The sequence below is a fragment of the Drosophila subobscura genome, chromosome O, assembly GCF_008121235.1.
Source record: "Drosophila subobscura isolate 14011-0131.10 chromosome O, UCBerk_Dsub_1.0, whole genome shotgun sequence".
Classification (NCBI taxonomy): domain Eukaryota; kingdom Metazoa; phylum Arthropoda; class Insecta; order Diptera; family Drosophilidae; genus Drosophila; species Drosophila subobscura.
Window position 1 is genome coordinate 26,408,538 of NC_048533.1, and position 21,533 is coordinate 26,430,070.

The 21,533-nt window shown below is 46.8% G+C and overlaps 6 protein-coding genes across 6 annotated transcripts in view; 2 read left to right on the forward strand and 4 right to left on the reverse strand.

Moving 5' to 3' along the window:
• Positions 1-57: 57 nt before the first annotated feature.
• LOC117899043 ((E3-independent) E2 ubiquitin-conjugating enzyme UBE2O) lies at positions 58-5,552 on the forward strand. Its single transcript, XM_034808802.1, has 10 exons — positions 58-275; positions 354-719; positions 902-1,164; positions 1,238-1,430; positions 1,504-1,747; positions 1,813-2,620; positions 2,692-3,562; positions 3,622-4,648; positions 4,707-4,925; positions 4,996-5,552. The coding sequence occupies exons 2-10, from the start codon at positions 372-374 to the stop codon at positions 5,244-5,246; spliced, it is 4,224 nt and encodes a 1,407-aa protein (XP_034664693.1). The 5' UTR covers positions 58-275; positions 354-371; the 3' UTR covers positions 5,247-5,552.
• A 97-nt stretch (positions 5,553-5,649) lies between these two features.
• On the reverse strand, positions 5,650-7,226 carry LOC117899046 (spaetzle-processing enzyme). The gene is made up of 4 exons (XM_034808806.1): positions 7,090-7,226; positions 6,623-7,009; positions 6,254-6,563; positions 5,650-6,191 (listed from the first exon to the last, which is right to left on the reverse strand). The coding sequence occupies exons 1-4, from the start codon at positions 7,157-7,159 to the stop codon at positions 5,765-5,767; spliced, it is 1,194 nt and encodes a 397-aa protein (XP_034664697.1). The 5' UTR covers positions 7,160-7,226; the 3' UTR covers positions 5,650-5,764.
• Positions 7,227-7,881: 655 nt separating this feature from the next.
• LOC117899045 (eukaryotic translation initiation factor 3 subunit D-1) lies at positions 7,882-10,064 on the reverse strand. The gene is made up of 3 exons (XM_034808804.1): positions 9,764-10,064; positions 8,704-9,638; positions 7,882-8,634 (listed from the first exon to the last, which is right to left on the reverse strand). Exons 1-3 carry the CDS (start codon positions 9,960-9,962, stop codon positions 8,071-8,073), a joined length of 1,698 nt encoding a protein of 565 aa, XP_034664695.1. The 5' UTR covers positions 9,963-10,064; the 3' UTR covers positions 7,882-8,070.
• Positions 10,065-10,513: 449 nt separating this feature from the next.
• LOC117899049 (GILT-like protein 2) lies at positions 10,514-11,465 on the reverse strand. Its single transcript, XM_034808809.1, has 4 exons — positions 11,308-11,465; positions 11,072-11,245; positions 10,726-11,019; positions 10,514-10,658 (listed from the first exon to the last, which is right to left on the reverse strand). Exons 1-4 carry the CDS (start codon positions 11,368-11,370, stop codon positions 10,554-10,556), a joined length of 636 nt encoding a protein of 211 aa, XP_034664700.1. The 5' UTR covers positions 11,371-11,465; the 3' UTR covers positions 10,514-10,553.
• Positions 11,466-12,274: 809 nt separating this feature from the next.
• LOC117899047 (GILT-like protein 3) lies at positions 12,275-13,209 on the reverse strand. The gene is made up of 3 exons (XM_034808807.1): positions 12,882-13,209; positions 12,511-12,819; positions 12,275-12,452 (listed from the first exon to the last, which is right to left on the reverse strand). Exons 1-3 carry the CDS (start codon positions 13,155-13,157, stop codon positions 12,348-12,350), a joined length of 690 nt encoding a protein of 229 aa, XP_034664698.1. The 5' UTR covers positions 13,158-13,209; the 3' UTR covers positions 12,275-12,347.
• Positions 13,210-19,967: 6,758 nt separating this feature from the next.
• LOC117899064 (extracellular serine/threonine protein CG31145) overlaps positions 19,968-21,533 on the forward strand; it is a 68,290-nt gene continuing 66,724 nt past the window's right edge. The window contains exons 1-2 of the mRNA XM_034808830.1: positions 19,968-20,066; positions 21,285-21,439. The gene's annotated coding sequence lies outside the window, so the exon portion shown is untranslated. The remainder of the gene's footprint in view (positions 20,067-21,284; positions 21,440-21,533) is intronic.

Genomic DNA, 21,533 nt, shown 5'->3' on the forward strand with positions numbered 1-21,533 from the left:
GGGTCTGTCAGTAAATTTGTTCTGTAAATCCGCTGTCACACTGAGACTGAGCAGTCTCTCTCGTTTTTGTTTTTGTTGTAGAATTTGAATGTTTTATTTATAGTTTTAATTTTAAAAGAAGTCGGAAAGAAAATTTACTTGCACACCGAATATAACCGCGTAAAAATTAATTGCGGGCTCAATAGCGTTTTCCGCATAGAGTCGTGTCGCACCAGAGAGTTGCCGTAAAAATCGTTTAAAGGAGCCCAAGTCGTTGGGAACTCGCCACGCAAATTGTAAATCGTTTGTCCAACTAAGCTCGAGGGCGCTGCACCAGTATATCGCAAGCTATAATTTCTCTCCTATGAACACAGTTCATCATTGGTAATAATATGTCGAGTCGTGAGGCGGGTGCTGACAAAAATGTTGGCACCCTCCCTAAAACCCTGGTGGAGGACACAGAAGAGCTTGGCCTGGGAGGTGGTGCATCAAGCCATCGCAAGACGGGCGGCGGAGCAGCGGAGTCCAGGAATGCAAAAAAAAACAGCCCTTGCCATTTCTTTTTCGAGGATGAGGTCTTTCGCATCGATTCGCGGGGTCGCGTGCACTTTGGGGTCGTAACTGAGACGGCCGAGTCGCACTCATCGGAGGACGAGGATGATAACGATCCGCTGTTTACGGGCGAGGTTCGTGTGTCCTTCTATCCCGATGGCAAGGAGCAGATTCGAAAGGAGTCCGCGGTAAGTACAGCCACCCCGTTGAGGTTATGTAACTGGCATTGACATTGCCATTGGCATTGGCATTGGCCCACAAATAACTGTTCATAACTGTTTGAACAACTGTTTTTTTTTCGGCATTGACACGTGTTTGTTTTCTCTTTCGTTGTTCTTCTCTTCTGTTTCCTCAACATGTGGCTTTGCAGATTGGCCTCGCAGACCGCACATTGATGCCTGGCGATGTTGTGCGTCGTCGCCTGCCTGGCCAGAGAGATCTCACTGGGCCGTCTGGCTATGTGAGGGATGTTAGCGTGACGGCGGACGTGAAGGTGCTTGGCTCCAAGTTCGTCATCAAGAATGTACCTGCGGAGCGTTTTCGTCCGATCTCACAGTGGGCACGTGATGTAACCGTATGCTTTGACACCTGGGTGGGCACCACCATCAATGTGGACGAGGTCGCTGTGCTCAGGTAGCCTACTCATACATACCATCGCCAGTGGCTTGTTTAATTCGTTGGTTTCTTTGGTTTTTTTATTTGGTAGAACTTGCAATGGAGGAAAGTTTGAAATTGGATCGTCCTGTTTCCACAAGTTCAGGGATGCAACGCTGCCTGAAGTACTCACTCAAAATGTGTTGTTTCCCGGCAACGTGGTTGTGGGTCGTCTGCCGTCCTGCGATCGCTTTCAAAACCTAACTCCGGATATACCATTGCCCGCAAGTCGCAAGCGAGCCTTGGTAAGAATTCAAGCAAAAGCAAACAAATGAATCAAAAAGATTTAACATTTATTGTTGTATCCTTCTACCATAGTATGTCGTGGAATCGATCAAAACCCTTGGAGTGAACGTGGCCTGGACATGTCGTGCCACCACAAACGACTGCAATGGCGATCCTCTCAAGCAGCCAAAAACTCATGTCCTGGGCGAAGATTTGAAGAAAATGAAGCGCCTCAATCTCTATGAATCTTACATGCTTCAAATTCACGATCGATTCTTCCTTACATATTCGAAACACGATACACTGCTCGATCAACAGGAGTGGGAGGATGAAATCTGTAAGTATTTAGCGGATTGTTTGACGAATATAATCTCTTATGCTCGATTTCACTCTGCATTCCAGCGGCTAAATATAAGTCAATTTACGAAAATCAGGGAGTTGTCGAGGCCAAACGGAGCAAGCCGAAAGGCTCCATTACTGGCAATGCCCGCAACATGCCCAAAATTCGACGTCTTTCGAATAAATCTGTCAATTCGCGTTCACGGTCCAATGGCGATATCGAAGCCGCGGCCAATGTCTCACACAAAGGCCGCGAAGCGGGCACTGGTTCGTCCACAAAGCTTTCATCAAGCAACCATGACGAGTCCGCGGACCTGACTGAGGATGGTGATGGCGAAGAAGTGTGCCTAGACGTGACTACAGAATCGGAAGGCCAAGAGGAATTGGCAGCCGGACCACTACCTGAGGCCAAAGATGAAAAGAATAAGACACCAGTGGCTGCCTCCACAAACACGAGTGGTGTTGGTGGTAGTGTTGCTGGCGCAACTAATAATCAGCAGCGCATCTCCGTGCGGATTGGCAAACGTTCCTCCAAAAAGAAGAAGCTTCAAAAGAAGACACTCACGTCACCATTCATTAAGAAACATATAGACCCTCGCGACGGTGATGAGATTGTGGTGGAGACGCTAGTGGTCCGCAGTACCGCTACTGTCGTATGGCAGGATGGCAGCGTGGAGGAGAATATTCAGTCGACACATCTTTATCCCATACACCATCTGGACAATCATGAGTTCTTTCCGGGTGACTTTGTGAGCAAGGCGAACGAGAACAACCTCTCGCAGACGGAATATGGCGTAATTCAGTCCGTGGATCATGATGAACGTATTGCAAAGGTCAAATGGTTCAATATTTATACCAAAAAGGATACAGTGTATGTATTTTTTTTTTCATATTTCATGCAGAGGATAATTTCTGACCATTTCTGATCCCTATCTATTGCAGTCCCACATGCAAGGAGGTGGAGGAGCTAAGCGTCTATGATTTGAAGGATCACGCCGACTATCAGTATCGACCCGGCACCATGGTCATAAGGGTCTCGAATTTTACAAATGAGAATGTGAACTCGACAGCTGGCCAGGTGATCGACAACTTTCCCGATGGCCGTGTGCGCGTTTGGTGGGCCTTGGGACATATTACCATGTGCTATCCACAGGATCTCTTTGAGATCAATCAGAGCGATCACGACCACGATGGCTATCTGTCCGATGGGTCGGACAACTCGTGGGAGACCCAGTCGGAGGATAGTATGCACGGCCAGCTCACAGAGAAAGAGCACATCATAACGGGCATCGACAGCGTGAGCGATGCTCTGGGTAAGCTCGAGAAGATTCACAATCTGCTGCCGGACGCTGAAAAGTCAGAGGTACACATCGATTTGGTTACCATCTATGCTAATTGCCATTACCTGGATCGCCTGCTCAAGACCAGCTTCTTTGGCCCGGATCATTTCGAGCACGCATTGGACTCGAATCGCATCTCCGAGACCTACAGGGCCATCCAAAGTATAATTAATGTTGATGCTGATATGGACTTAGCCACGACGCCATTGAGGCTCCAGGTTGATGGCCCACCTGGGAGCGCCCAGTCGACATCGACGCCAACAAAGCGAAAATCATCAACCGAAATAGACGAAGTTCAATGCAAGCGAACTGGCGACATTGTCACCGAGGAGGAGGATGAGCCAGCAGCCACAGAGGAGGAGAATTGCGAAAACTCAAAGTTGATAGCCAAATATCGTTGCGAATATAATCATTTGATCGAAGTGGCGCGTAACAGTATTCTTGTGGCTTTTGAAATACGGAATAAGACAAAGGTAAGGGCTATTTTTTGGTCCATCAACTCAAGTGTAGATTTTTAAGCATACTTTTTCAGAATGATTCTGGAGTTCACTCACGGGGAGAGAACAGCATGAGCGAGCTGACCAACTCGGCCAGCGATCGTGATCCTGTCGAGCCAAAAGTGGAGCAGTCGCCGTCGCCGTCGCCTACTGAGGTGAAGCCACAGGTGGTTGCTGAGTTTACGGACAGCAGCCGCACCGAAACCATCGAGATGTTTGCTCTGCTTATTAAGGAACAATTGTCGAAATGCCGCAGGTTGGTTAATGATAAAATTAAACGTGCACGCAGAGAAGCACAAGAAGCTAAAGATACAGATGAAGAGCATTCGGATGCTGGCACTTATGATATTGAAACAGTGGACATCGCCATCGACCTCAACGAGGTGGAATCGGCACAGCCAATACCTAAGGTGGAAATTGAACAGAGCCTGTCAAAATGCGATGCCATGGAGCACACATTGGACCTGAACGCATTGTCAGAGTCGCTGCCACCCATTGATCGCCCCATGGCCTGCTCATCGCCCTCGCCCACACCTGAAATTGTCTCTCCAACTCGCAACTCTCCCGTTTGCGAGAACTGCTTCGAGGTGCTGCCCAATGCACCGCTTTCACATCGCTTCATTCGCAGTCCGGTGATACCGGCGAACAAGGCGCAGTACCAGCGATCTATTCAGCGTGAGTACTCCCTGCTGCAGTTGTCGCTGCCACCGGGAGTTATTGTGCGTGCCTATGAAGATCGTATGGATCTCATGTCTGTGATGATGGTGGGACCCAAGAGCACGCCCTACCAGAACGCCTTGTTCTTCTTCGACTTTCAAATGGGTCGCGACTATCCGAGGGCTCCGCCAATCTGTCATTACACCAGCTATTGCACGGAGCGTCTCAATCCGAACCTGTACGAAGAGGGCAAGGTGTGCGTATCTTTGCTCGGCACTTGGTCAGGGCGTGACACTGAAATGTGGTCGATAACCAGCACCATGTTGCAGGTGCTCGTCTCGATACAGGGCCTCATACTGGTCGATGAGCCCTACTATAATGAGGCGGGCTATGAGAAGCAACGCGGTAAGCATTTACAAACTCGAAAAATCAGAGAACAAATTTAATCTCGGATCTTTTTTAGGCACACAACTGGGCCAAGAGAACTCTCGGGTCTATAACGAAATGGCAATCATAAAACTAGCCCATTCCACGGTCAAGCAGCTGCAGAATCCGCCGCTCATCTTCCGCAATGAATTGATTCAGCACTTTAAGGAGTTTGGCACAGAGCTGTATGACCGCATACAGGCATGGGCCGATTACTCATCTGAGGCGCAGCGCCTGAAAATTACCAGCATTAAGGGTGAGTAGTCTCTCTGTCTGCCCTCTGGGTTGATAAATTGAATTGCATGACTCATGGACATATATTTTAGAAATGCCGGCGGAGTACAAGGCCCCATGCGAGATGCCCGAGTTTCCCCTACTCCCGTGCAGCCGTGGATTTTGCGTTGCGGTCAAGGGTGTTCTAGCTCAACTGAAACCTGCATTGGATGCCTTGGATACTGCACCGAATCCCGCAATGGATGACGTCGAACCCGCTTTGGAAGCCATAGATGAGTCGACTGCCGAGTGGATGGCCGTCGAAACTGGAAAGGCGCCACGCGCTGCACCAGAGGAGGGTTAATTTGAAGCTCGCCCCAGCAATGGCAGCGTCTTATACAAATACACTATCGAATCTCTATTTTGAAGCCTATTCGAATTGCTGGCAATCGCCCCCTTTAGTTATACAAAATGTTCTCCTAAATTAAATTCAATGTGTTTATGTTGTCACAGATCCATTAAGTAATATCCGATCAGTTCTAGAAAATATAAGAAGCAAATATGTACGTATAATAAGTAGCGATTAGCTAAGCCAATTGGTCAAATGTAGGGAATGCAACAGAAGAAGGTTTTATTTATGTCATTTAAGTTGGCCCCAAATATCGAATGTAATTTTTGCACGTGTATTGAATGCATGTTCTACTACCTAGTTTTGAATTTGAATCTGTGTTTTGTTTCGCATTCCACTTTAAAAAAAGAGAGAGAGCTTAGCATAATTTAAGTTTAATGGCTACTCCTGCGCACCTTGCCCCAGCACTAATTGCGTGCTATATTTTAAGCTAGCAAATGCGAGAAATGTGAATAAATTAGCAACATTATTTATTATGCCTCCAATTTACGCTGTATCCAATCGACAAATGCCCCAGTTCGGGTGTAAACACCCGGCCAGCCCTGTAGGCCGCACGGATCCGGACCGTAAGACGTGATGCCGGCCACATAGAACACCTCCCTGCCGCCAGTGTTGATGGCCACCATTAGGGGGCCACCAGAGTCACCGCCGCAGGTGTCGACATTCGCCTTGCCACCGGCACACAGCTGATTATCGTTCAGATTCACCTTGTAGGTGCTGTACTTGTCCTGACACGCCTTCAGGTTCCACACATCGACGGTGATCTTAAGCTTGCGTGGGCTGGGCACCTTCTTCTCGGTGAGACCCCAGCCGGCCACGTCCATCGCATAGCCCTCGAAGATATTCGTCCGTACATCTTCATTGATGCCCAGGCAAATGGGCCTCACATAATCCGAGTAGCTGCAATGCCACGATTAAATTAGAGCTCAGATCAGAACAGTTGGGTTATGTCTTCCCCTCACCTGACACTCTTCTTGAGACGCAAAAGGGCTATGTCATTCAACTGGTCAATGGAGTTGGGCACATAAGCCTCATGGATGATTCGCTTCTCCACCTCAATGTCTATGTGCCCGGGGGCGCATGTCGTCTTGCCATTCTTCTCGGCCACGCAATCGGGGTCCGTATTGGTGTCCCATTCCCCTAGGCGGACGGCATGCAGGGCCGTGCCGGACATGTCCAATCGGCGACTGGCCAGACAGTGTCCGGCTGTTAGCACATAGCGGGAGTTAATCAAAGTGCCGCCACAATTGAAGCTATAATCCTCGGAGAAAACTGCCAATTCGGAAGTGGATAATATGAAACTCTCCCCGTATTATTATTGACCCACTCACGCTTCTTATACTGGAGTAGAACCATCCATGGGAACTCCGAGAGAGTGGTATTGCGGCCGCCCACTATGCGGTCAGCAAAATGGATGCCACATGTCTCATTGCCAGGCAGCACATTGCCCGGCAGGTGCTCCTCTGCCGCAGCGTTGCCATTTGTGACCTGGGCACCGCGTTTGCTCACCGGACAACAGACCAGAATGCGATTCAGTAGACCCTCCTGCCTGTTGTCCAGTCCGCATTGGCTCTTCGAGAGCAGCGTGCGCTGAGCTGGGGTCGTCTTATCCGCTTTGAGGATGGTGTAGAGGAAGGGACAGCTCTCAATATGGACGCAGAAGCCACGCTCCTCACTCTGCTGCGGCGTGCAGCTGCCGAAGCTGATCTGCGCAGCACCTACATTAAATGAGTGGCAATTCGCGTTGCATTATTGCACTGATTAAAACCGGTTGTTGGCACCCTGAAGGACGGCTCACCAGCTCGTTGAGCACAGGCCAGCAGCAGCAATAGCAGCGGGAGTAGTACTAGCTTCTGATCCGTCAGCATATTGGCAGCTTACGATTGATCTGGTCGCAATGCGCTTCTAGACGAGACTAAAGGCACACTCCAGTGGTTGAGCCGGTTTGAGTCTCATTAATTAGCCTCTGACGAGATTATTAAGCGCGTTATCGCGAGAGCCAAACGACAGCGTGTCAAAGGTGTCCCAAGATAGAGAATTACATACTGATACATATGAACATCTTTATGTATGTATGTATGTATGTGTGTACATAGGTGGAGGATTTTCCCGGTGATTCCAGTTGGCATTGTGGAAGTCATATGTTCAAATTCCTGTAATGATTAATGTGCAGTCTATAAATTCTTAACCAGACGTCTTTTATGACGTTATGGCTGCTAAGCTCTGTATTCATCTGGTGAAGCAATATTGTGGAGCGGTAACTGAGCGGCTGAAAAACGGCTGTGGAGCGTTCTCGGAACGGCTTCGTTGTGAAACCATTCTCCCATGCGAACTCTGCTCGCCACTGCACCCCACCCGATGAGCCTTCGGTACATTGATCAGCGCCTTCAAAGGTTGTACGTGCCCTGTCTGTTGATCCTTTTACTTTAAGCCACTGTCATATTATCGGTCTTGATTTTATGCAGCGAAAGCATAAGCCTTCTCTTGGGCAATCGAAAACTGCACTACATGCCAAGGCTTCAATATATAAACCTAATACAATGTTGAAGAAATTGACAAAGAGGCACCCTCCAGTAAAGAGTAGGTAGCGTCGTTTCGCTTTCTGTGTTTTACTAGGAATAAGCTGCAGATACAACTCAGATACAGATTGTTACAACTAGCGCCTAGAACGCGTCGACTTCTGCGAAAGGACATTTGTTATCAATGATTTTATGGTTAATAAAAGGTCTGTAACCCGTTCCAATAGCGGCTGGAAGTGGGTGCTGAGTGCCTGTGTCGTCTAAGGTTTGTTGCTGTTGTTCGCGTAATTGTAGACCTGCTGGAAACCCTCACCATCATCGCCCTCACCGTCGTCCGAGTCATCGGAGTCGAATGTGTTGTCGGGGATATCGTAGAGACGAATGATCGGCTTGTTGGGGTCCTTCATGATCAGATATTTGCCATCCTTCTGCTTCATCACCAAGTCAATTATGCAACGGAGCACGCCCCAGGCATTGTCCATGCTCAAATTGATCTGCGTGGCGAACTCGTGCGGCTTAAACTGCTGCGTGCCCAGAATGACATGCCGCGAATGATCCCTCGGGTTGATACGCGACACATAGCCCAGCTTCAGCTGATCGGAGCCCGCGAGCACGGCCTGAACGGTCCACTTGGCCAGCTTGCAGGCGTTGTTGCGCAACTCATTGGCCAGAACAGCACCGCGCTGTGTGTCCAACTTCTGGCGCCATTCAACGCCATTGGCCAGCTTGGAGTCCCACTCATTGAGGGCCTTGATCGACATGAACTGCGGCTCGCCACTGGGTGTCTGCAGCACGCCGTCGTGTTCGCAACGCGCCACCAGAACCTACAAAGCACACATGGAATGGAATGGGTTAGAGCAATGCTTTGAGGATTTTCATGAACTTTTGCTTACAATATCGCTTCCGAGCTCCCACTTCTTGTAGCGATAGCCCACGCTGGCCACCTGGATGTCCTCGTCTTCGCTGATGAAGGGATTGGGCTCCTCAAACTTGAACTTGGCCTCCTGGTCGCCGGTCTTGAGCACCTGCTGGCTGAAGTTGTGGTTGATAAAGGTGGCCTCGATGGCCAGATTGCGGGGCGAGTTGCAAGAGCTGTCATCGTCGGTTGGGGGCTCCACGCTGCTTTCGTTCACAGTCAACAAATCGAACTCCGTGTGATCACGCTTGTCCATGAAGATCTTGTCGCCAACCTTCTCAATGACAATGTCCCAGGAGTAGTTGGAGCGCGTCGAGCACATAATGGTGGCCAGAATAGCATCTGTGGCAAACACATTGCCCACGGTCTTGGACAGACGACGAATAACCGGATCGTCGGTGGTGGTCACCGTGTGCACAATGCGATCGATCTTCTGCAGCGGCTTCTCGTTCTTCACGTTGATTCGGTCATAGGTCTTGTCGTAGTACTCCAGAGTGCCGCAGGTGGCGATATCGACACCATCCTTGATGTTGGGCAGCGACAGCTTGATGAGACGAGGGAAGTCCATTTCCTCAATGGAAGCCCAGTCGGCGCGCACCGCCACCGAGGATTCGCGCATCTTTGGTGGTGGACCGCGATGACCGAACTTCTTGCCCATGCCGCGACGGGTATCGCGAGCCTTCACATTCTTGCCATTGAGAGTCGTCATGCCGTGGTGATGGTGGCTGTGGTTGTTCAGACCGCCACGGGGATTGCGACCTCGACCACCGCGTCCGCGCATGTTGCGGAAGCGTCCGCGCTGGTGAGGCGGCTTCTGCACGCGGGCCGTGTCGACCAAGTGGAACGTGGTCTCGTCCTCCTCATGGTAGTAAGAGTACTGGTTGCCAGTTCCAAAGCTGGACGCGTACTTGTCTAAAAACACACAAAAACACAACAACGCTATAACCTCTGCCACGACGCATGCACATAACCTCACTTTGTGAGCGTACAAATGTGAAGAAATGCGAATTTTAAATGTAGTTCTGTATTGCACTTACTCTGGTACTTCTTGTCGTTGTTCGAGGTGCTCGTCCAGTCGCAGATCTTGCCCAGGCGATCGTTCTTGCTGAACGGCTGGTAGGGTACATCCTTAAACGTGTCCGGCAGTTCGCATGGTCCCCAGCCCCGCTCGTTGAACTGCACGGTCGGTTTCTCGAAGGACGGAAACTGCGCCGCGGTGTTTATGGTCTCACTCATCGCACGTTTTATACTCTGTATCTGTTTATCTAATTGATTTTATGCAATTTATCCCAGAATTACAGAATATAAAATTGAAAAAAAATTTTAATTCGCGAATCACTCGTCCAGTGTGACCGCGGATTTATCGATAAAATATACCGTGAGGGCCTCGAAAATAGACCGAAATATACTTTTTCATTTTCGAAATATATCGTAAAATATACCGTGAATCTAAAACCATTTTCCTCGATTTTGATGTTCTGTTTAATTTTGAACTCAAAAAAGAGTTGTTTGCCGAACGAACACTAGAAAAAAATATACCGTACATATACCGTCGACTCAATTTTACCGGTCACCCTGCTGCAGGGACAAGAAATTGAATTCGTGATTCTAAGAAATACCCCAGAAATATACCAAAATATGTTGGTGCTTTTTGGTCTGATGTCATCAGTGTTCAGTAGTTGTACACAAATAATTGACCACTAGATGGCGACTTAAAACAATTTATCACCCTCGAAAGCTCGCTGTTGTGAAACACTAGCTTCTGAGCTTCAGTGACACCCCCAATATGTTCTTCAAAAAGACTTTTTAATACAAACTATACACCGATTACACGCAGTTGGCTAATTTGAAATGGTACATGGTCTCGTAGCGAGCGCAGAAGACGGAATCGAAATGATTGAGCAGATCGTTTTGTTCGTTGACATTGTAGACCTACGGAAGAGGAAAAGTAAAGCTTTCAGTAATTGATTTCCGATTCGAAGCTGCTATATGATCTTACGTAATCCACTGATACGGCTGGGACGCCCTCGTGATTCACCAAGGCCGTCTCCTTACCGTACTCTGCCAGTATATCGTTCACACTGCGAGATTTCCGGCAGTTCTTGACGTCGCTGACATCGATCCTATAGTGTTCGGCACAGGTGTCCAGTCTGTTTTTCTTTCCGCGCATCATGCAGGCAATCATTTGAACAGATTCGGTGATATTATGGTGCTGCAGTATGCAGCCATGCCAGGCATTCAGATCACACTCTTCCTCCCCGTGCTGGCAAACGACATTTCCGTCATCATCCAACTAAAAATGACATTGGATTATATGCAAAGTGCAAATTCTGCTGAACACCCACCTTGGCATTGCCGTAGGGGATTAGCTGGAGATCCGTGAATGGCAGTCGATCCTTCACCATCATCGAGGGGCCCAGTTGTGTGGTGACAAACTCCATGCAGTAGGGACACAGTGACTCGTAGTACAGCGTTATGGCCAGCTTGTCACTCGCCTCTGTCACTCGTGCATGGTGACGCTGCGAAATTCAGAACGTTTATTGTTCTCTTCCTCTGAAATGGAGGCAGAAATGTCACTCACCCGCGCACCAGCCAGCGCCAGAATGCACATCAGCAGACAGCAGACAGAGACAAACGCCTTCATTGGGAAGCAGAATGACTTTATGATCTTTAAATCGTTCAGCCGCACAGCGCCAGCGATCGCTTGACACTGAAATAGAGTCCAAATTACTTATGAGCTGCACTGAGCGTTGCCCATTAAGCGGGCAGTGGCGTAGGTTAAAATCGCGTAGAGGGGGTTTATTTCAAGTTACTGGGAGATTCGCAAATCAAATTTATGTAAGTACTTAGATGAATTTGGTATGAATGTGTGGAATAAATGAAAATGTGTAAACAAAGAGTGATGACAGAATTCTCAATTATAACGAAAGATCGATAGGCTCATCGATAAATCAGCAACAATAAGCAACTGAATAAATTGCCTTTATTAGCTATAAATTTATCACGAATCCTTCGCGAATTGTTCATATAAAAAATATTATAGCCATATATAAATATAGTTTTGATAAAAACTATCGATGATTAGGATCGATATCGATTCGATTTTGGTAGCTATAGATTTTGTTATTTTTTTCCAGCAGGTAAAGTACCCATCAAGTAGTTTTACTAGCTACTTCCGTACCATTTCATCCACCCCTCTGGTAACCAGCGACCCTGTCGGGGGTCTCAATCAACACACGAGTGCAGGAGACTGTATTTATATTTCCTCAAGATCCCCCATTGAGCGTGTGCCAGCCTGCTTCAGTGCAAAAAATAAAGGCCGAACAACACAACTACAGACCACAGACAGACAGCAATGCGCGCAATTACGCTGAAAGTTGAGCAGCGGAACCATCACACGGGGGCTCTAATCTTATTTGCAGCTGCGTCTCAGTCTAATCATAGGATCTCCATGCAAATGCCAGAGATAAGCTGATCCAATTTTAGCTCTTCACTGCCGCGTTGTGGGCTCTGAGTCAGCGAAAGCACCAGACCAAGGGGTACCTCGGGTGTAATTATTATTTATTGGTTTTACCACATTATAAAACATGCAATGCTTCATCATAGTTGAATGGGATTTAGCTAGACGCACGTGGGAAGCTTGATGTTGAACTTTCTCTCGTACTGACTGCAGAAGTGACCCTCGAAGTTGTACCGAATGCTGCTCTGCTCGTATGGCTCGAAGACCTAAAGGCAGCAAATTAAAAAAGATGTCTAGAGGGGATCTCAAATATAACGCGCTTACATTCTCAAACACAATGGTGGGTACAAAGGACAGGCCCAGTTTCAGAGTCTCCTTGCCGTAGGGCGCCAGAATCTCTGGGGTCTGGCGCGTTTGCTTGCATTTCCTGGCCGCACTCACATCGAGACCCAGGTGATTGGAGCACTTGTCCAGCTGGTTGCTGTAGGCCCGCATCATGCAATAGATCAGCTTGAAGGCCTCTTTAATCTCGAGTGTCTCCAGAATGCAGCCATGAAGTGCATTCAGTTCGCATTCCTCCCAGCCGTGCTGGCAAAAGACTTGCATTTCCTTCGTGGCAGTGTTGTTGTAGAACTAAAACGAGATACATACATTTAGGGATTATTATTATTGATTATGTAGCTCTGTGGACTCACTCCCGCCTTGCCGAAGGGGTACAGCTTCAGTTCAGTGTACTGCCACCAGTCGTTGTCCAGCAGGGCATCGTGGAGCCTTCGACGGATGAAGTAAACGCTATCCGGACACAGAGCCTCATAGTGGATGGCCAGCAGCAGTCTCTGAGGCTCCGCTGGTGCTGTTGCAGTGGATGTCACCTCCGTTTCATTGGAGGTGGACAGTGACTGTCCAGTGCCACTCGCTATGGAGATGAGCAGCACACCCAGTCCACAGAATATACTCAATTTGTTGTACATCGTATCGTCCGCTTCCGCACTTTGCTGCCTCGCAAACCAAACACAAATGCTTTTTCTCCTCTCTGCTGATCCATTGTACATATTCCTCTCCGTATGCACAGAGCACGCACACGGCATGATCCACAACTATACGTACACATATGTGTATATGTATGTATGTATGTATTTATTTACATATTTATATATCTCCCACAATGTGTACAGATGTTCTTGCTGTGCAGAGCACAACAATAGCTCACTCTCTCCCTTACTCTCTCTCTCTCTCTCTCTCTCTCTATCATTTACTGCTACAGCTGTGGGGAGCACGCGGGAGCCCAGACCTTACCCACTAAACTTTTGGACAGCCACTAATCCACTAATCAGTGAACAATTTGGGTGAACTGATTGCATGCAGAGCCTGTACGAAACACTCTCGCTCTCATTCTCAATGGGAGATAATTGCTGTTGCAATTTACTTGTTTTTGTGGCTCGAATTAAATTGTTAAATGACTCTTTCATTTATATGCCATAAGAGAGCGTTTTTTTACTGACAGAACTGTTAATAAATTAATTTAGTTATCGAATTGCAGCTTTTAAATATTTTCTCAGATTTATTACATCTTTCTAGACGCGATCTCCTTCTGTTACTATAAAAAGTAGAACAACTCTGGCCCAGCTTTGCAACTCTGATGAAACAGCTATTATATTTACCAAGAATTTCTGCTCAAGATCTCGTGCATTTCCATCTCTTCGCAGAAATCGCTTGAAAAATGGGTTAATTGCGAATATTTTGGAGCTATCCGCTAAGTGTGTCACATGCGGCACGCCGAAACATTAGCAAATCATAAACAGTGAGTTTTTCAACAAACAGAAAAAGGAGGAAAGAAACAAGAAAGCGAACAAACATTTCGGAGCGTAACAAGTTCAGTGCACTGTCATGTCGCGTTGCCGCTAATTGACAGAGCGAGGCAATGTCTCCATTTTGGTGGAGAGCGCTCCCCGCTGGAGGCCGGTCCAAAACGGTTGTTTTTTTGTTTTTTCAGTATGGAAAACCTGTTGGCCACATATATAGATGTAACTGTCGCACACGCTTGGAGGTTTGCTCAACAGCAGCGAGTGAGTGAATGCCATTGACCATCGGTCTGGAGTGGGACCTGGAGCTGGATCTGGTCTGGACATGGTCTGGAGTTGGCCTGGACGCTGGCAGGTTACGACTGTGCGGGACTATATGGCATATTGTAGTTGAGCAATTTCAATTTCTAACTAATTTTCTATGCCTGTTAATTGGCAGGGAAATGCTTGGGATTGTTGCCAGCAGCGTTTATGGGCACGTCATCATAGAGCGTGTTTCATGGTCAAGGTTTGCACGCAAGAATGCCCCCAAAGCAGCAGCAGCGGCACACGGCACCCCCCTCTGTCGACAGTATTTATAATTGCGCGGCTGTCCATAACCACAGCAGGTGGCCAGCAGTCCCCATCCATCCTGGATGGATGCACCAATCGTTAGAGAAAGAGAGATGAAAAAAAGTGACAGTATTTCATGAAGCGCCTCGTAGATTTCCGCACAATAATTGGCATCGTCTGCCCAGCTAGCAACTGCAACTGGCACTAGAAGCTACCAAATTCGAACGTGTTGCAGCTGCAGTTAACCCAAATTGCCTTTCCGCTGACCAGTTGGGTCGGGCATCACATAGATCACACTATGGTGTTACTCAGTGCACCAACAGCCTCCGGGCCCATCGCACGAATAACGTTTATCTCTGGTTTCTAAATCTGCATCGGAATTGGAATTGGAGTCGGAATAGTTGCAGTTGGAGCCGGAGTCTCTGTTCCAATTTCTGTAGTCGTTTATTCTTCTAATTTGCATTTACTAAAGTTGTCCAGCTTTGTGTCGCTTTGCTGGCCGCAAAACTGAAGAGTGACCACTGCTGGAGGGTATCATTAGTTCGTTCAGAAGTTGAGTCATGATCAAAGAAAATATCGTGAAATATAACTGCTTATAATCTTCTGTTTTTTTTTTAATTTGTTGCAGCCAGACTTTAGCCAAGAGTGTGTCAAGCTTCGACTCGATAGAGTCCAACTTTGCTGTTATATTTCTTAGGGGTCTTTTTTGGTTGCAGTTTTTCTGCCTTCGCCTGTTCTTGTTGCAACATTTCGAGCTGGAAATGTTCAACCGCAAGCCAAGGAAGCCACGTTGCTTGTGTTGTGCCTCACTGCTGCATTTTGCGGTTGATCTTGTTTAGTTGCCGAAAACGCATTCAGCCAGAGCCGCTGTTAACCCTTGTGCGAGGTGAAACTTTTGAGGCAACTTGTTAAGGAAACAAGATTTTTCGATGCACTTCTAGCTTGAGAAAGAATTCCTGTCATGGCTGCTTATATCATCTTTTAGCCTTTGTTTCGGAATTGTTTACTTTGCGGTGAGAGGTTTATCCTCAGATTCTATTCTTAATTAGTAATTAAATAAAAGCTGCATCTATTTTTTCAGCCAAACTGGCTAAAGAAGCGGTTACGCATGCCATTAAAAATAAGTATGCGGACTTTGTCTTAAATTAAAGTTGCCAAAGTTTGTACTTAAAGAACCACTCTGGGGGGTGTTGAAAAATTCAATGTGATTCATTCTGGGAGAGAGAGAGAGAGAGGGGGTCCCTTTCCACCATCGTTGCATGCGGCAGTGTTAATGCTTGCTTTGAGTGCCTTTCAGCTTTCCGAAAGAGATGCCTTAGTGGGTCACGGTGGACCAGTTTGCAGTTTCGGCCAGTTTTGGGGCAGGAAGAAATTTCTTTTCGTTTCGTTGCATATCATTTGCGACTCTTTTACTTTTCTCTTTGCCTTTCTCCGAGAGTCTCCATCGCTGTCTTTCTCTCTGGTTGAGATGGCTTTCTGTCTGAATCGAGAATTTCCAAAGTTGTACAAATTGATATCCGTTATGCGCTGCAAGCGGTCAAGGCATCACAGCCTAAGCTCCACTGGGTGCGTTCTGTCCACGTCTGGGGAACGTGTCTGGACATATAATTGGGATGCCCCCCCCTCCGCCAACGTCACGCACCCATGCCGAGTCTAAGCTGATTTCTTATGCAAATTATGAGTGGAAATGCCTGATTTCCGCTGCCCCATTAGCATTGTCAATTTTTACGACTACGATTCTCCCTGCCACAAAAGACTCCCTGCCACACACTACTATTACTCGCTGTAGTAGTACAATCCGACAACGGCCCAGCTGCGATTGCCTCATCGTTACACATTTCTCGGGTATTACATGATGATATCCATCAGCGTCTGGTTTGCTTTACTGCTCTCTGCTCTGCTCTGCTCTACTCTGCTGTGCTGTTGCTCCTCCTTGGGTTTGGCCTGTCTCTGGCTCGCGTGCAAAAGTATTATAAAAAGCAGAGGGGCATGGCGAAATCGAATGCCAGATGCTCTGTTTGTAATGAGATACATTTTGAGATAGTTTCCATGAGATTAGTGGTTGTACAAACTCGGTTCAAGCTCGGTTATACAATTGTTTAGGGTTCTTTCTGGCTGTTCCATTTGCTGTGCCGCTTGGGTACACATAAATGATTTATGTAATTGGACTCAAACTTACTTAACTTAATTTACTTGCACTTGCAGATCTATCTACTTGACCAATTAGTCACCTTTTATACCCTACTCTTCTACTGGGATCTACTGTGGATCCACATGCCCCACGATTCTTAAGAGTATCGTCTACAAAGAGCTTTGCCGCACATGCAACCAAGCATGAGGCACACACAGATAAATGACGCCACAGTCGCGAGTGCCGAAAATGCATTTTCCCATGCAGTTGCAGGCAAATACATAAATCTCATAGTTTTTCCAACTAAAGACAGAGTCAGAGTTGTCAACTTTGACATTCCAGATGGTTGTCCGATTGAAAGGTTCGTAAAGAATTTCACAAAAAATCTTGTACACTGCTCCAGTTTACCAAATGTATCTGTATCTATGTTGGAGGATGATGTCAGAAAGAGAAGGATAGAGGAAGTATTATTTTGTATCTTTTACACTTTTTCGCGTTTATCTAGACCAAGTGTCGACAGATGAGTCCGAGGGCCAGCACACTGGGAGGTAAAAACGGGTTCTCAGCGTGTGTGTGTTTGTGTGTGTGGATTTCCACATACGAGGCGAAAAGAATGCTTTATGGCACCTGGTAATTGAGTGCAATAGCCGGGCAGAAAGGTAAGCTGGAAAGGCACAGCGAGTGATTGCTTTAAAAACAGTTAGTTCCGATGCCAATAACCTGAAAAGATAAATGGGAAAAAAGAGCCAACTAAAGGGAAATCAATGCGGATGAATGAATCTATACCTGCACCTGCCCTAACCCATAAATTGATTGCGATTGCCGTGCAAAAGGTGAGGCAGTGCAAATGAAAGCGTAGCAAATGATCTCACTGGAAACAGGCAGTTCCGATGCCAATAACCTCACCAAATGACTCAATGGCCACCAAAGTGTGCGGCTGACGCCTGTGGCTGTATTCTGTTCGGGGCTTTTTCCTCGTAAATCTTAGCCGCTGTCCAGATAGAATAAAAAAGATAGTGGTACACGTATCCGGAGGCAGGGCTACGACGACACCTCCCAAACTAGGTGGACTTACGTACCTCCCTAGATAAAGCGATTTAGTGAGCGGAAAGATACTAACTGCGGTGATGTTTATTTATAATTGTCATATAATTGTGGCATGCACACAAAGCACCAGAAATAACACTTGACTCAAATTGGGGGCACAGCAGACCGTCGATCCATGTAGGGCAAACCCAGCACCGCCGACAGCTGGCTGGGCTTTTAATTGGATTGAATACGAGCAATGCGCCCAAAGCGGACCACCAGAAACATACACAGGTACACAGGCACAAAGTGGAAAAGCAAATAACAAATAGAAAACTCCACCAAGTTCTGTGTTCCATTCGTTCTCAGAGATCTTGGATCTGAGATGGATGTCAGATGCCACTGATGATAGCACCATAAAGGTGCAAAGCGGAAACAGTAAGCGAGTAATTTACGACTCGCAAAACTTCCTTTTGGCCCCCTTGTTTGGGCCGTTGGGCAACAAGTGGCCAAGAACCAGACAGCGTCAGCAATCAGCGCATCAGCACTTCAACACGTCAACCTCTAATCACATTAGCACAGTGGCCAACAAATTGCCATTAGAATGAGTGTGCACCATGGCCCCGGGGGTCCATAATTATGCGACCCATGCAAATGGCCATTGTCTCGGCCCGGCCCGGCCCGGCCTGACACGGAGCGACAGACTCCGGAGGCATTCTCTGTCAGGGATCAGAGGTGTTCACAGCCCACAGCCCACAGACTCTTGTGCTGCCAATGGGGCATTGCGCAAGATTTATGACGCCTCCAACTCCGAGGTGTTCGGTGTTCGCTGCTCATCTCAGCTTCCGTTAACCATAGCTTTGGCTTTCGATCTGGGTCTAGGTCGTCGGTCGTTCGTTGCGTCGGTCGTTGCCTGTCAGACTGATGGCTCTAACGCCACATTCAGTGTTCAGTCAACTAGAAATTCTTTGCCATCTATTTCTGTTGCCTTTTGCGGTTTGTGTGTCGCCCATAGATTCATTTATATATCCTAGTACTTTTTTTTGTCGGGCCCAGCGTGCCATTAACGCTAGAGAAAATTACAATTTGTCTGCCAAGTTGAGGGAGTAGGAGGAATCCACTGACAGAAGACTCAATTAGACGAGACGAAATATACCCTCACGGAGGTTGATCTGTGAATTAGGAAAGACAAGCTGAGGTTTACAGGATACGATTCAAGGTGGAAAATGGGAAGATTGAAAATGGGTATAGAATAGATAGATGGATTTTTTGGTATCGGTGGTATAGATACTCTGAATAGGATTATGGACCATGGAATACATCAGAGGATAGATACTCTTATTAATATTGTTTGGCTTATACCTTGTATAGAAGAAATGTTGATCATATCATGGAAATCCGAAAAAGTATTGAATGGATTAAGACTATCTTGCATATTGAATTAATATAACACTGCCATCCCTTAGGGTATACCAATTGTGGCATTCAAAATGGACTGCAATTTTGGGTACCGACTCTTTGCCGTACCCTGGGCCGCCTGATCTCGCTCTCTCTATAGCTCTGTGTCTCTTGTGGGTGCAACAGGGTCGATGTCGGCGTTGGTGTCTCTGCCGCATTCGAAACTCGTTTCCGTCTACCTTGGCTTTGTTTCTATTTCTAAGACGAATGCAATTACTATACTGCTTGTAAGTATTTTCGTTTCGATTTGAAAGCGTTTTAATGTTAGCTCATTAATACGGCGGCGGCACCCACTAACCACCACCACCACCACCCCCCCTATCCATCACCGCAGAGAGAACAAGCAAAAGCAAAAGCTAAAAGTGAGAGCAAGCTTTTTATAGGCAATTGATGGCTCTCTTGGGTCTGTTTACATTTTATAACGTAATCAGCTGTTTTAGCTTAGTGAGAGCCTCTAGCAGTGAGCCAGTGAGAGCGGCGAGCGTGAGAGTGTAAAAGCGGAGCGCAAGAAAGAGAGAGAGAGAGAGAGCATGGGATGTACAGTTAAATGAGTGCAGAGCTTAGGCCTGGTCAGCCCCAGAGCTTGTCAATTGATTGACACAATAGCAACAACAACAACAACAATAAGATACTGTACTGTGCAATGTGCCATCACGTATAAAAGTCGTAAAGCAACAACTACTGAAAAATTTTACGGGTTAACTGTATGTGTGTGAGCGTTTGCGTTTGTTGTTGCTGCCTCTGCCGCCGCTGCCACTCTGCTCTGTGTGTTGTTGCGCTCTGGCAGAGGTCCGCTGGTGCTGTTGGCGCTCCGCTGCTGGGGCCTCCCGTCAGTTGTTATCGGAACGTTGGCGCTGTCTCGTTGGAGCTTTAGACTGACGCGGACGCGAACGGTTGTCGTTTGCTTTTTGGTGGGTTTGTTTGCTGCTTGGCTGCTTTTACCTCGCTAGCTGCTGCCTTCTGCCTGCTGCTCTCGTGCGCGCGCTCACACTCTCTCCTCTGCACTGTGAAGCTCCCACGCGCGCTTCTTCCTCGCTCTCTCTGTGTCTTTTGACATCACGACTGGGCAGAATAAATCGTTATAGTTTCTGCCTTTTTATTTGATTTGCAAATAGAAATAATTCCAATAAAAGCCACTATAATCACTGAAATAATCTCCGTCGTTGTGTAGTGCATAAATAGAAAAGAAAAAGGAAATCCCAAAGACGACGGTGGTGCAACATCAAGAAGCTTTATTTATATATAGAAATCTGGTGTCTGTGCGGTACTACGAGTGTGTGTGTGTGAGTGTGTGTGCCTCAAGTTCATGGTGTTTGTTTGGTTGTCAAAATAACAACAAAACTATCAAAAGTTTACTTAAAATAAATTATTCGCTGGCTTTCGCTCTCCGTGCAGATCTCACAGTCAGGTGGCTGCTTATCATAGAACTGAAACGCCTCCCCAACTACTCTCCATGCTAGTTGTACAGCGCGCCAAACATGAGATACAGAGATACATGTCGAACAAGCTCAAAACAGATATAAACAACAGTTCGTTTGCCGTTTGATTGCACTCTTGTTCAATTTGTATATCGGGGTGTACATCTCTATCGCCGTCGCTATCGTGGGTAGGAATCAGCAGCAGAAACAGCGGCTGCTCTGATAAGAACCACATTGATAAGCCATCTAATACCTCTCACTCTATCACGCTTTCTTTCACACGCACTCATTTTCTCTTTCTTTCTCTCTCTCTCTCTCTTTCTGTCTGTCTCTATCTCCCTTTACTTTGTTTGGGCGTCAGGTTTTTCGGTTTATCAGCGCTTTGCCGGCGACCTTTAGCTATCATCAAATCGGTTTTTTTTTGCGACGTTTCATATGCCTTCCTTCCAGTCGTAGTCGCTGTGGCTGTCGCAGTCGCAGTCCAAGTCCCACTTCCATCCGACACCCCACCTCCCAACAGATCCCATTTCGCACTGGGAAAATCGCCAGTGTCGAGTGACTTTATCAAATATGCAAAGCCGCTGTAATTATCATGCAAAAACGAGGCTTTAAATAAACGCGAGTGCATTTACTATAAAATAATTGCCATCAACAAAATACCCAACGTTTATATCATACTTATATCTAATTATAATTGCGTTTAATTTCAAGCGGAAATAAATCAGAAAGAAAATCCCCCCAAACACAACAAAAGAAACATAATTAAACAATTAAGGAATATAAAAAATGTATAACTGAAATAAAAAACTGAAATTATACAAAAATATACATAAAATCGTTCGTACAGCGACAGGAAAGGAGAGTGGGTAAGTTGTTTTCCCCATTTAATTCCACTAAATAATTAAGCGCTTTTATGGCTCAATTGTCCATTATCGGGAAGCTCCATCTCAGGTTGCTTCC